The following is a 14,872-nucleotide window of genomic DNA, read 5'->3' on the forward strand; positions in this document are numbered from 1 at the left end:
TGCTGAAATGCCAGAGAGTTTTCCCATGTTTGCTGGGAGACAAGGAACAATTTCTGTTTCCTTGAGCGATGAAAGAGGACGTTTCCTGTCTCGTTTGCTGTAGCAGTTGCCTCTCTCTAGACTCCCCCTCACTCCGGGATGCTGTAATTGGGTGTAATATGTGTGTCCATGTGCGGAGCCCACGTACAGAAGACACAGGAGGACCATTCTGCCGGTACTTTCCATGACTGTTTCGGTAAATTCCTATTCGGAACCGGTGGCTCTGGGACTTCGCTGAAATCACAAAGCAACTTAATGACCGTGGGGTCTGAGCTAGGATCCCAGGGCCGGGTCCCCAGCTGAGGCCCTCACCTACGTGTGCCGAGCAGCTTAGTGACCAGCCAGAGTGTGTGTTCTTCAGGCTTTACAGGCGTGAAATCCTCCTCGATACTTTGAATCTGTGAAAGATGAATTTAGGGGCATGCCTGATGGTTTTTTAAAGCTGAGACTTTATGTTGCAGAGCATCGTGTAAATTACAGTGCTTATCAGAATTTTAGAAACTAATTGAACTTATTCTTCAATGTATATGTGTTTTCCGCTTCTTTGAAACATTCTTCTCTCTTAAAAATAATTACGAGCACCTCTTATCCCTCTAGGTGAATGGTTTACATTAAAATTGAAATATGCAGAATTCTAGGAGATTATAATACACCTGAATAGAATTATGTACAGTAAATAGATGTTGGACTGTTATGATAATAATTGCATATTAAATATATTTAACGCAAAAATAATCCTAAACTTTATAGGGCACATAAGCAATTATTGGTCAGATGTCTATACCAAAATATTATCTCTTATATTAGCAAGTTAATAACCAATAGCTACATTTGAACTTTGTGAAGGGAGTTTAAACTATTTTCCTGGAATTTTTGTTTGCCTGCCAAAGGGGAGAATTTTTTCATTGGATTTTGATTGTGAAATCCAATACTTTTTACGTGTACATTTTTATTACCAAGGGATTCTTTATCCACCTTTTAGTTTTTTCATAATAAAGTTCATACATCTTTCAGCACTGCATGAATAGCGAATATCACCCTGAGTTCTTTCTCCCCACTTAAAATTTATGCTAAATATGTTTTCAAGCATGTGAGTCGCATTTCATTACTGCTGAGTCACGACAGATAGCTTATAAACGATAACAACAGATTAGGAAATACACAGTTTCGTTAAATAATGGTTATATTGTCAGAGGGCTTTTATATTAGTAGCAGACGGAAGTTTTTGTCTGATGTACGTACGTAGTTACTGTTGTGCAGGTCGCCAAAGGAGACGCTCTAAATGGCAGGAGTCGTTCCTGCTTAGCATGAAGATTGCCTGCACGCAGCATATTACGTTATTGTATGTTCCATGGTCACAAAGGAGCAGTGAGGTTAGCATGACCCCTGCAGCTTCTGCCTGTCGTCTTCTTGTCTCGGTGGAGAAACCTGACCCAACGTGCAGATTTTTAAACGGCTAGAAAGAAGTATCCTTCAAGGAACAGGGCTCTTCCATGAAGCTTTCCTGATGTGACAAGTTACAGCCAGTAGTTTCCACAAGAAATGCCGAAGCCCACTGAGTGTAGCTCTCAAGATGAGTTTACTAGCATAAGCACCTGCTACGGACGAGGGAGGACGCCTGGGCCTGGCCCGTGTTCACATTTTATGTCTCTCAGTAGCCCTGTAGGTAAGTGGTGCCCTCCTTAGTCTGAGGCAGAGGAGGGGGAAATGGCTTACCCAGGGTCACAAGGGGGGCAAATGGTAGATCTGGGATTTAAACCCAGGCTCCCCACCGAAATCTAAAATGCAGAGTGCACTGGTTTTTATAATCTAGTGCTTATGTATATGTGTGTGCTACATACATGATGTGAATGTGTGTGTATATACGTGTACAGGCATATGTGTGTATACACACCTGTGTATTACATGTATATATACAATATGTGTGTACATATATGTATGTGTGTGCATACATTTGTATATCTGCATGTGTATGTGTGTATATGTATGTGTGTATATGTGTGTGTCTATGCATATGTGTGTTTATGCATGTGTATATGTGTATGTATTGAGTGTGGGTATGCATGTGTTTATATATGGGGGTATATATGTGTGTATATGTCTTGTGTATCTGTTGTCTATGGGTATATGTGTGTATATATGTATGTGTATATATGTATACATTTGTATATATGCACGTGCATGTGTGTATATGTGTGTATATACACGTGTGTGTATATCTATGTGTGTCTATGCATGTGTATATGTGTATCTGTGTCTGTTGGTATATATGTGTGTATGTGTGTGTGCATATGTGTGTATAGAGAGTGTGTGCATGTGTTTATGTGAGTATATCTATGTGTATATATGTGTGTGCATCTATGTGTGTCTATTGGTGTATGTGTATATGTGTGTGCATGTGTGTATAGAGTGTGTGTATGCATGTGTTTGTATATGTGGGTATATATATGTGTGTGTGTATCTGTGTGTCTATTGGTGTGTGTGTATATGTATGTGTATATGTGTGTGCCTGTGTGTATGTGCGTGTGCATATGTGTGTATAGAGTGTGTGCGCATGTGTTTATATATGTGGGTATATCTATGTGTGTGTATCTGTGTGTCTATGGGTATATGTGTGTGTATATTTATGTGTATATGCGTGTGCATGTGTGTGTATATATGTATGTGTGTGTCTATGGGTATGTGTGTATATGTATGTGTATATGTGTGTCCGTGTGTGTGTGTCTATGGGTATATGTGTGTGTATATGTATGTGTATATGTGTGTGCATGTGTGTGTGTATCTATGTGTGTCTATGGGTATATGTGTGTGTGTATGCGTGTGTGTGCTTGTACTATTTCCCTCACCACCACCACCACTGCCCAGGTAGCATTTCTTATCTCACTTGGGAGAAAACTTTCACTTAGAGAAACCCTAACTTTGAGTCATTTCACAGTTGAGTCATTACAATAATCTGTCCTTGATATTCTAGTTTTTAAAATTCATTCGCTCTCCTTTCTCTTGGCTGATACATTTTCATATACTCAGGGAAGTTTCCCAGAAATGTAACAGATGCAGAAGATTTTTGGTGATGTTGTTATCCATCGTCATATTTTTCCCGTGAACTTGCATTGACGTGCATATGCAGGCGGGGATTTTATGTTTTGCCATCTTCTGTAGTTTTCTGTTGGGCTAGTGACTAGGAGGCATATTTTAAGACCAACTATATATTTCAGGAAACTTAATAAAGTGATTTCACTCTTTCCCCTTTTTCTTAGCTCTTGACGGCATTATAATTTTTCTTTCTTTAGCATTCCCCTAAAAAAAAAAGGAAAAAACTCATGACTTCATTTTATTGTAACCTCCTTTAGGATCCACCAGGCCTTTCCCCTCCCCCTTCTCCTCGCTCAGCGAACGGCCTGCGGGCTGTGAGCCCCCCGGAAAGCCGAGCGGTGCTCCCGAGGCAGCCTCACTGGGAGCCCTTTGCCCTCACAAGGACAGGAGCGGTTAATGTGCTTGGTTCTGCTACAGAGTAAATGGCCTGCTGAGAACTTGTTTGTATTTGTATACGTTTTTATGGTTGATGTTTTCAGTGGCCCATGTTATAAAGTAAGCCATAGCTACTTCTGTAAACACGTTACAGTAGTAAAGCAAAACTGTATATTCCTAGATATTTATATCACTTCACTCAAAGCCTTGGAGTGAAACTTGAAAAATAAAAAAAAAATATTTCTTCCCAAACATTTCAGTTAGAGACTCCATTTCAGGTCCTTGGCAGCCTCACGTATAGGCTTTCTTACATGATTGTTGAATAACATGTTATTATATGCGGGGAAGAACAGTCCTTTTGTTGGCTGCATTACATTTTGTGGTGAAATTGGAGAAAACAAATCATTAAGGAAGTCTATTTTGGTTCAAGACATTACACACTTATGACGAGTCTGTTTTTTAACCTTGCCAAGTTGAAAGAAAATGCGGACCCATTGGTGCTGGAACAGGAAGGCATGTTGCAGATCGCAGGCTGTCAGCAGCATCGTGTGTGTGTGCGTGTGTGCGTGCGCGCGTGCACGCGTGCAGGGCAGCGGTGGATGACATAGGTGTGTGTGGACACCAGCGCGTGTATAGCCGGCTGCTGCTCGTAAGTGCAGTTGTGGTTAATTTGCTAGGGACTGGCTCTCTAGATCTGCTCCGGCAGGAAGGAGAAGGCCGTCTTCTTGATGCCACGGTGACTCTGAGCGTCTTACCAGACCTGCCTCCTCAGGCAGTGCCCCTGGTCTCCCGAAACCCTGCTGCCGCTCCTCCATTGAAACTCCCGCGTCCTGTGGTCAAAAGACAAAAAGAAAAGCTTCTGCAACTTAAAAAAAAAAAACGTGTCTGTGTGCATCTATTTGCTGCAGTTAGCATGAGCAGAGAAAACGGTATGAAAAGAAAAATGCCCAACTTTGAACTTGGTCAATGGGTTGAATTCAACTTTGTTTGAAAGAGGTGGAGAAAGTCTTTATATACTTCTGTGTTCTTTGATTTGCTACAATGAGAATGTATTACTTTTCTATTAAAGTTATAAAAAAATAGAAAGCACAGCCAAATGTTTTGAATTACCAATAGCAGTGTGGCATCTTCCCTCTCTGGATACCTGTATTTTGGGGGGGGGGTCTTTTATTTTTTTAATTAATTAATTAATTAATTATTGTTTGGCTGCGTTGGGTCTTCATTGCTGCGCACAGGCTTTCTCTAGTTGGGGCGAGCAGAGGCCACTCTTCACTGTGGTGTGCGGGCCTCTCATTGGGTGGCTTCTCTTGTTGCGGAGCGCAGGCTCTAGGTGCGCGGGCTCAGAGTTGTGGCTCACGGGCTCTAGAGCGCAGGCTCAGCAGTTGCGGCGCACGGGCTTAGCCGCTCCACGGCATGTGGGATCTTCCCGGACCAGGGCTTGAACCCATGTCCCCTGCATTGGCTGGAGGATTCTTAACCACTGCGCCACCAGAGAAGTCCCGGATACCTGTATTTTAGAAGAGGGTTAATGTACCTGAATAAATCTAACAGTGGTACTTTGTGGATTCCCTGTAATATTGCCATCAGGAGTTCCTGAGCTTTGAAATGAGACAGAACTGGGATGCAGCCCTAGCCTGGTCCTTAGTTGATGTGATTTAGGACAGGTAAATAAGCTCTTTGGACCTCACTTTCCTCATCTAGAAGGATGCATGAAAATACCATTTCTGTTAAGATGGTAGCCATGAGTGGAGATGATTAAAGCTGCTAACACCTGTGGCAGAATTCCCGTAAATGCCGCAGAGAACACAGCTGAGCACACAGTAGGTGCTCGGAACTATGGCATGGGTTAGGGTCAGGGAGTAAGTGATTACTTCTCTGCCAGCACCCATCCTGCCCGGCCGCCTCACCGGTCAGGTCAGGGTCAGGGTCATATGGAGGCCAGGCCTCCGCTCAGCTCAGCGCCCATCCCGGTGGGACAGCGGGCCCTCTGCTCAGTGACTTCTCCTTTGCAGACAGCGGTGTTAGTAGCAGACACCGCGCATCAGAGATCGTAAATGTATTGTGTGTCATATACACAGACTGCTTTTACCAGTTGAAGTGCTTCCTTTTTCTCTCTGCTTTGCAATATTCTACCAGTCTGGGTTTTCTTGTGAGCGAAATTTGCAAGAGTAAAAGCCGGAGAGGACATCAGAATAAGGGACCACCCGAAGAGCTGAATAATTAAATAGGAAGTTATCTGCACACTCATCCTGGCCTTTTACTGCTCCTGTTCTTTTTCATTAGAAAGAAAAAAGGAAAGGAAGAAGGAAAGAAAGAGAGAGAAAGAGGGAGAAACAGGGAAGGAAGGGAGGAAGGGAGGAAAGAAAAGAAGAAGAAAGAAAAAGAAAGAAGGAAAAGAAAGAAAGGGGGAAGAAAGAAGGAAGGGAAAAGAAAGGAAGGAAGGAAGGAAGGAGGAAAGAAAGAAGAAAGAAAGGAAGAAAAAGAAAGAAAGAAGAAAAGAAAGAAAGGAAAGAAAGGAATCAGAAGGCTTGTTCCTTACCTTGTATGAATGGGAGTGGGTTTCTTTTTTTAAATCTCACTTGAGCAACTCACTGACGCTTTTTAATAAAGCATGTGAGTCATCACGAAGGAGAAAAACAAACAAAAATTCGGGCTAATTTTCTCCTAGTTTTCCAAGAAATGGATTATTCCATGGTGTTACTCACCAAGTGGAGTGAATGTCCCCTTTCGAGCCCATGGGCAGGGCTTGCCACCTCTGTCCAGGTACCTTTTCATGTGTGATCAATAAGTCCAGACCACAGGTAGCCTCCTTTGAGAATTTAATAGCAAAAACAAAGGCACTGAGATTTTCCACCATAACATTTTTTTCCAAAAATAGTTATCTAATGTTTACTTTGTGAAAATAACACTTTTTCTGTATATATTTGCACATGATCACTTGGTGGGGTAAACATATTATTTATGGGGTGGGCTAACACTCTAAACTTGCCTCAAACCTGAGGTGAATTGTGGAAATTTTTAACTAGATGAATTGCTTTTTCACTGCGGGCAGTATATGCACTGGGGAAAAATGTCTTAAATGATCCTAAAGCATTTCAAGATAGAGCAAGTCCCAGCTTTTTATGTTGAGAGATGTAGTACGCACTTGTGTGGGGGGGTCTAACCCACAGCAGAATTCATTTCATCTTACAGACGGGTGTTTCGTAGCGTAATCACGTATGTTTTGTCTTAGAATTTCTGATGTTTTATTGAATGTGTCCTGTCGTCCCCAAGTGTGACTCATTTTTTCACATTTGATTTAAAATAAACACCTTTCTTTTTCTTAGTACAAGTCAGCTAAACACAGAACTGTTCATCCTGTCATTTTTCATTGGAAACTGAAATATCCAGAAACTGAAATGTCAAGAAATTTTACAAAATCATAAAATAAATACCAGTTGTTTAATTGGTTCTGTATAATGAAATTTAGAATTCTAATTCTAAAGCAGAACTGTTTCAATATGTGAGCTTTGAAATACACACACACACACACACACACAGATTTTTTTGGTAAAAACATTAAATACCTTCAAATTAAATCTGCTCATCTTCCTCTTGAGAGTTCTTTAAAACTATAGACATTAAGTAGCTTCTATATTGTTGAGTCTTACACCATTTAAGGCTTCATAATAGCCCTGTGGCACATGGACAGACTTTGAGAGAGCAGCCTGGGTGGTCCCTGAATGTTCCAAAGGCAGCTGCACTTTTTTTTGCCGGGTACCCTTATCTTGGGTCTTAATGTTGAAAACATTGCAAGACTTGTCATAAAGTTCTGATAGTCTTTCTGGTCCCAAAAGGTGCCCTTATTTTTTTGGTTTGGTTTTTTTTTTCTTTTTTTTTTTTTTTTTTTTGTGATACGCTGGCCTCTCACTGCTGTGGCCTCTCCCCTTGCGGGGCACAGGCTCCGGACGCGCAGGCTCAGCGGCCACGGCTCACGGGTCCGGCTGCTCCGCGGCACGTGGGATCTTCCCGGACCGGGGCACGAACCCGCGTCCCCTGCATCGGCAGGCGGACTCTCAGCCACTGCGCCACCAGGGAAGCCCAGGTGCCCTTCTTGTAAAAGGAAGAAAAAGCCCTTCTAGCCATGGTCCTTTGGAAGTGGGTGCTTATGCTTTGTGAGAAGAGTCCTGTCTCTGTGAGGAAGGCGATGAAACCTCCTGGCCTGCGGAGCCGGCAACTCTCGGTAGCCAAGGTGGATTTAGTCAGGCGCTTACCCCAGAATTGCTACTCTGAGTGGGTGTAAAATTCTGTGGTCGGTATTAGTTCTTATCAACAGGTGAGATCTGCTGACCCGCAAATGGAAACACGAGCAGGGCGACAGGCTTCAGGTCTCGCCCCGGAGCCGGAGCTGCACCAATGCACCGTGTTTGTGATGCCAGGTTTTCAAAATGTGCTCGCAAGAAGCAAGTATGATTTATAATCCAGCCTCTACATTTCTTTATATGAAACCAAGTATTACTAATTGTATTAAACAATGAATGGAGTTTATTTTGTGACTTTCCCCCAATATTTCAGTTTCCAACTAGAGAACACTAGGATGGGACAATTCTGTGTTTAGTTGACTGTGCTAAGAAACATTTTTTAAAAGTTTTTGCTTTATATCATATTTGAAGAGCGTAAGTTAGTAGAGACTTCTTTTCTAAAGGAAGGCCAGTGAATTGCTTTTTCTCTTACACTTGAAGCTCTTAAGGGTCTCGTGGGGATGTTGTAATCCTTGGAAAGATGCTCTTGTTAGAAGCTCTGGAGCTTTTTCTCTGTTTTCTCAACCGTCCATTATTAGCTCTCTAGAACCAATTACTCCCAAGGCACCTCTTTAGGGATTTTATGATTCTCTCTCTCTCCTGGGACATCATGTAAAGTTTTCAGATGAAAAAGGAAGCCCATAAGAATTCCTTCTTTTTCCTGAATCAGATGAAAATAGGAATGACTTAGGAATAGTCGTTCCTAAAATAATTTCACTCCCCCTCCCTCCCTCCCCCCCCCTCCCCTCCCCCCTCCCTTCCCCCCTCCCCTCCCCCCTCCCCTTCCTGCCCCCTTCCCCCCTTCCTTCCCCTCTGTGTCCTCCCCTCACTCCTCATCCTTCTTCCCCTCTCCCCCTTCCCTTCCCTTCTTTGCCTCCCTCACATCCTCCTCCTGAATTTCCTGGAAGATTCTACAGCTGCTCCACTGGGAACCTCTGGTTCTCTCTATGTCTCTCAACTCAACCTGAGCTACCTACCGAAAGTCAAAAGTCCTCAGTGAGATTCACCTGGTCCCCGTTTGCTGCCTCCAGCCTCCCTTTCATGAGCTCTCACACGAGTGGCCAGGAGAGCCAGGCGTCCCGCAGTCCACCCCGCACGGCCAGGCCTGTGACCCCGCACGGCCAGGCCTGTGACCCTGCTCTTCCCGCCCCCTGGCCCAGGCTCCACAGCCTCTTGGGCTGTGAGCTCCCTGCGTCCTACTAGGTCCTCCTCTGAGATCTCACCTCTGTAGGCATTGCTCCAGCCCGGCTTTCATCCCATTCAGAACAGCCCCTCCTCCCACCGTGCTCTTGTTGCATTGTATACAGAGCTGTGTTTTAGCACTTCCCATATCTTAACCCTAATTCTCTTCTCCTCCTTGACTGTGATTTCCATGACAGTAAGAAGGCGTCGTTATTTTTATATATCCAGTGCTGTGCCAGGAGCATAGTAGGTGCTCAGTAAACATTAGTTAGATGAATAAGATGAATGAACACCAGAGCTTCTAATTCTAAATTGTGGATGCAAAACATTTTCAAAGTAGGTACTTAATTTCGGTGGATTTGTGTTAGGTATTGAAAGAGGATTATGTGGACATAGTCCTTGCTTTAAAGGACCATCAAGCTTCTTTCCGCGCCAGTGAGGCAGGGGTCCATACGGCGTTTTTCTGGATTCCCATCGTAACTGAAAGGGAAGCTCTCACAATGTCCGGAGCCCTTGATATCCTGCAAGTGAAGGAGGAGGATGTTTTCAAATTCCTTGCAGCAGGAACCCACTTAGGTGGCACCAACCTTGACTTCCAAATGGAACAGCACGTCTACAGAAGGAGAAATGATGGCATCTACATCATAAGTCTGAAGAGAACCTGGGAGAAGCTTCTGTTGCCAGCTCGTGCCATTGAAAACCCAGCTGATGTCAGTGTCGTATCCTCCAGGAATACTGGCCAGCGAGCTGGGCTGAAGTTTGCTGCTGTCACTGGAGCCACTTCTGTCTCTGGCCGCTTCACTCCTGGGACCTTCGCTCACCAAATCCAGGTAGCCTTCGGGGAGCCAAGACTTCCGGCGGTTACCGACCCCAGGGCTGACCGCCCGCCTCTCCCAGAGGCCTCGTACGCTAGCCTGCCTACCGTTGCTCTGGGGGACGGGCTCTCCTCTGCGATACGCGGACCTTGCCGTCCCACGCGACAGCGAGGGCGCTCGCTCCGGCGGCCCGATGTGGCGGACGCTCGGCCGGGAAGTTCTGCGCAAGCGCGGCACCGCCTCCCGCGAGCACCCCTGGGGGGTCACGCCTGCCCTCTGCTTGTACAGGGACCGTGGAGAGACCGAAAAGGGCGGGAAGGCGGCAGCTGAGGAGGCTGTGGCCAAGGAGGAGTTCGGGGGTGAACGGACCGCTCCGAACGCGTGCGGGCGCTCCCCGCCCAAGCCGGGAGTGCCCAGCCCGCCGCTGCGCGGGCCGCCGAGTGGCCAGGAGCCACCGCCGAGAGGTCTTAAACTGGAAATAGGTGGACGGAAAATAAACAGTTTCTAAAAAAAAAAAAGGACCATCCAACTTATTCGGAGAACGGTGGGGAGCAAAATGCGGCTACAAGCCAGCAGTCGCTGTTACCGCAGGCGGGGTTCCTCGCGCCCCCGGGCGACCGGGGCTGAGTATTGCACCTTCAGCAAAGGCACAGAGGCCATGCCTGTGGATGCTCCCATGCAAGAGGCAAGACGCCTCCGTTGCCATTACGTCCCCCAGAGCTTTACGGAGAGGTCTCTACTTTAAAGAAATTCGCGTACCATCAAAATACTGGTAGTGATCACACATATAAAATTTTATATGTTGAAGATACAGTAACATGTAATAGTCTACCAATAATGAAAAGCAGCACGTGTTTCTTTCATTCATGCCAGACGTATTTAATCACCTACCAAGTGCACAACACGTGGGAGTCGTGGGGGACTAAAGATGCGTGAAACTCGGCCGACAGTAAGTACACTCGCATCCCTGTTGCTCCAAATGTCTGTTCAGAGCAGTTCAGACTTCACACCTGCATAGCGCGTATCAGAGAAACCTCAGGACTCTGTTCTTGGTTGACTCCTATGAAACAGGACGTATTTGCACGGGCGAGGTGACAGTCTTTAAAGGATCATTGCGTCATTTCCGCCTCAGTGGCCTGAGAATTTACCCAGCACGGCAGTCCCTCAGAGTCATAAGAGACTAAAAGAAGCTTTTAGACCCTGTCCTCGTAGCGCGGGGCAAACCAGTCAACGAGATTCTACTTCACGTTGTCAGAACCGTCCTAAACCGTTGCCAGCTGTCCCGAGAACAGCGAGGAGAAAGAGCCCCACGAAGAGAGGAGGCACCGGCGAGCCCGCTACAAGGCAGCCCACCTCAGCGACCGCCCGGGTCACCCTGCTGCAGCCGCCACCTCCGATTCCCGGGAAAAGCGCCGGGCTCTCACGTGTTCAGTGCATGTAAAAAGAAGACAGCCAAGGCTGTTCTAGTTTTCATAATTAACTGCCACCAAGATGAATTGTTAGTTTCCAAGATGGTTCTGTTTAAAAACGCTTGACCTTATCATCAGTGTCCTGATGCTGGAGGAGAGTAACCTTCCCAAAGCCGGTCTGACGTTGTCCTCACCCCCTTGGGCAGAGGAGGCCCCTGCGATGGCCCCCCTTCCCTCCCCCTCATCTCCCTGTCTGTTCCCTGGACAGACCAGGCTCTCCAGGCCGCCTTTATTTGCTCTGGTCCATTTGCCTGGAAACGGTCTCCCTCCTGCCTCCCCGCTGTCCTCCCACTGGCCCTGCCCAGCACAGCTGCTCCTGAGCTGGCCTTCCCACCCCGGCTGAGCTCGGTCAGGAGCCTTCAGAGTGCAGCGCCCCAGGCCGGGGCCGCCCCGCACCCCGGCCTCCGGGGCGGCAGGGCTGTGCCTGCTTGACGCCCGTGCCCCAGCCCCCGGCCTCAGGGCGGGCAGACCGCACCTGCTCAGTATCTGTGCTTCGAGTAAGCGGAAGAACTATTGATCAGCTGAACCCGTTTGAAAATTGATATTAGTTAACAAAAACTAGCCGTCCCAGTTTTATCTCCGTGGCACCCGTTCGGTGCCGGTGTCCACCCTGAGACTGTGAACATAAACCGTAGTTCAAGGGTGACGGAGCTTTCTTCTTTGAGGCCATGGTCCGGCCATTTTCATACCTCGCCCCCAGCGGTCGCGCACCGCTTTCCTTCCACTCTCTCCCCTCTCTTCGCAGTTAATCCTGATCTGTTCCTAGATTGCAGAATTCTTTCACTGGCCCTCTTCTTTGTCACTGACTCTTTAATTTACACACTCGGTTGGCTGGTTCCTGTTACTTGGCCAACAAATCTGTCCTGTGTCGTCTCCTCTGAGTAATTTATAACCTCCATAAAATGCCACGTAGAGGCACTTTTTTACATTTTTGAGTAATGGTGAGAAAGAATTGCCCTGGGAATCAAAAATCCAATGAGTCATAGATTATTTCCTTATTTATGACCAGAGAGTGGTCATTGACAATATTTGGCAATTTTACAGCTATGAACTTAGGCTGTTGTGCTTTAGAATGTAATTTATTAAGCAAATAAAACTCTTACTGGTAATGGGTCCTGTTAAATCTGGGGGACCACATGGGCTCCAGGCCGGTACAGCTGTGGAAGTTTCATAGTAGCCGCATACATCTTGGATGTCTGGACACTAATATTTTACACTTACTTCATGGTTTTATTTATTCAGTTGCCTTTATATTCTTCATTGGATTCTGACCAACCATTTTGGTTTAAGAAGTCATCAGCTTTGAGTAGAGAAGGAGGAGCCTGGAGAAAATAAAATGGATTTATGTTGAAAAAGCACAAATCCTTCTTTCATTAGATGTGGCATTTAGTAAATTCAGGCTGTAAAGAAACACCAGATGTGTTCATGGAAGGTAACTGATGTAAAATCATCTTTGAAAAAGACAAGGACCTTCAACTTAATTACATACACCTGAGGGAGAGATACAGAAGTGGACACAGAGTTAGGTAGGTCTGTATATGCACACAGATACAGACCCCCCCCCCCCACACACACACAGCATACACTAGTGCAAGCGGTGTCGGTGAGAGCTTAGGGTTTCTTTTTTTTCAAATCTCCATTTATATCAGTAGTATTTTGTAATGTTGACTTCGGCTTATTCCAACCATCCTTACCTTTTAATATGTTTGGAGACAAAGGTAATCTTGAAATTCTCAACAAAGGAAATGGATCTTTTTCAAAATTGCTACATCAGGCAGTACTTATTTTTTGTTGTTTTCTTTTTAAGCTGGAAACTGCTTCCTTTGATGCAATTGTTATATGTGTATGTCTGACAAATTCCAGGGCTAGAGAAACTCAGTTACCTACTCAACAGCGTGAAACGCTCTCAGGAACTTGTTTCAAAAGCCAAACTCCAAATACTGATCAACAAGAAAATTCCAAGAATGTTCCTTCCATTTGAAAGTAAGTTCTGGGCGTTACACCTTCCTGTCCGTCCTACACAGATTTAACTAGACCTCACCGTGGTCGTTGCTGTGTATCTCTGCAGAGAACAGAGATGGGCGGGTGAGACCCGAGTGTGTATGTGGAAGGGGCACTGGCGCCAATAAGCCTGGCAGGAGATGAAACCAGGTATGTGTCCTTGAGGGCTGCCCTTGTGCTCAGCCACGCTCCCTTGAGGCTCTCCCTGCGCCGTCTCGCGCTCCGTTATAATTTCCCACTTACTTTTCTGCCTCCCTGGTTAAACTGGAAGGCCAGGTAGCAGGGCTGCTTGGAGGAGCCCAGGCTTCCTCCCCTGCTGGCTGCTCTGACTCTACTTCCCTGGACCACATGACGGTGCTCGGTCTGAAAATTCTCGGGCTCCCAGCTTTCCTGCGTTAATTTGTTGGAGTTCTTTATATTGTGTGGAATCAGGTCCTCTCTGTCAGCCGTGTGCAATGGGAGTATTTTCTCCCGGTCTCTGGTTGCCTTTTCACTTTCTTCGTGGTTTCCTCTAATGCGCAGTCTTTGATCGTTGTCAAGTTTGGTTTATCGTTTTCCCTTCAAGGTTAGTGTTATTCTGTCTTCCTCCAGAATCTGCTTGTCTCCGTGGTCGTGTTTCTTCAGGGAGCTTTGTAGTGTTAGCGTTCATCTCAAGATCTGTGATCCACCTACAACTACTTTTGTGTATGGTGTGAGGTAGGGGTGGAGATTCATTCTTTTCTGTACGATATCCAGTTGTTCTAGAGCTTTATTGAAAACACCTTCCTTTTCCGCCATTGAATTGTTTTGGTATCTTTGTTAAAAATTAGAACAATATTTCAGTTTTTGAAATTCATTCTTTCATCCATAATTATTCCAGTGAATTTTAACTGGGTTCACATTATGGTCATTGCCCAAACAGCATGAAACACACACACATGTTCCTACTCTTGTGGGGTTTACAGTCCATGGTTCTACCCTTCAGTTTAGATTGAAACAAGGAAGGGATTTTATAAGAGAGTAAAAATCTGTCATTGTAAGTACAAGATCCCTGTCAATAAATCTCACTTTCTCTAATCTGTTCTTTGAATTATAAAAATAAATATTATAACTAAAAAAAAACCACACACAACTAAAATACTGAACATGCTTTTCCAAAGCACACAGACTGCCTCTGCCCCCAACCCCCAATATTGAGATTCTCGGGTCTAAATGGAGACCATGTATGCAGATGACATTTGTCAATAGGACTGGACACGTCAGCACTTGATGAGGCCTGATGGCGGCACAGTGACAGATACATAGAGTGAACTGCGGCTTTCAACTCTGAGGGAAGCATTAGCTGATTTGTGAATTTGAGTGGTATCTATTATGCTTCTATTTTTGAAAGATAACTATTGTTTAAATAAAACCTTACGTTTTGATTATAGGTATTAGTGTGTGAAAATATCAACAGAGCCTTTTTCCTGTTTTGAAATGTAAGAATCCTAAATTCTAACCTGGGCAAATTCAAATCCATTATACGGCACTGACACATACTAATGGCTGTAATAACAGAAGGCTTTTGTACCAAAACCCAAAATGGACCAAGTTGAAAAGGTGTTTCCACAGCCCTGTTTAAGTTACAAATGGGCCCCCA

General features: G+C 45.2%; 2 protein-coding genes across 2 annotated transcripts in view; both read left to right on the forward strand.

Moving 5' to 3' along the window:
• GMDS (GDP-mannose 4,6-dehydratase) overlaps positions 1-14,872 on the forward strand; it is a 487,018-nt gene that overhangs the window by 333,347 nt on the left and 138,799 nt on the right. The window lies entirely within an intron of this gene.
• On the forward strand, positions 9,470-10,292 carry LOC131763595 (small ribosomal subunit protein uS2-like). The gene is given in 2 exon segments (XM_059075934.2): positions 9,470-9,900; positions 9,902-10,292. Coding segments are annotated over 2 exon segments (822 nt in total).

Source organism: Kogia breviceps, chromosome 10 (genome assembly GCF_026419965.1).
Source record: "Kogia breviceps isolate mKogBre1 chromosome 10, mKogBre1 haplotype 1, whole genome shotgun sequence".
Classification (NCBI taxonomy): domain Eukaryota; kingdom Metazoa; phylum Chordata; class Mammalia; order Artiodactyla; family Physeteridae; genus Kogia; species Kogia breviceps.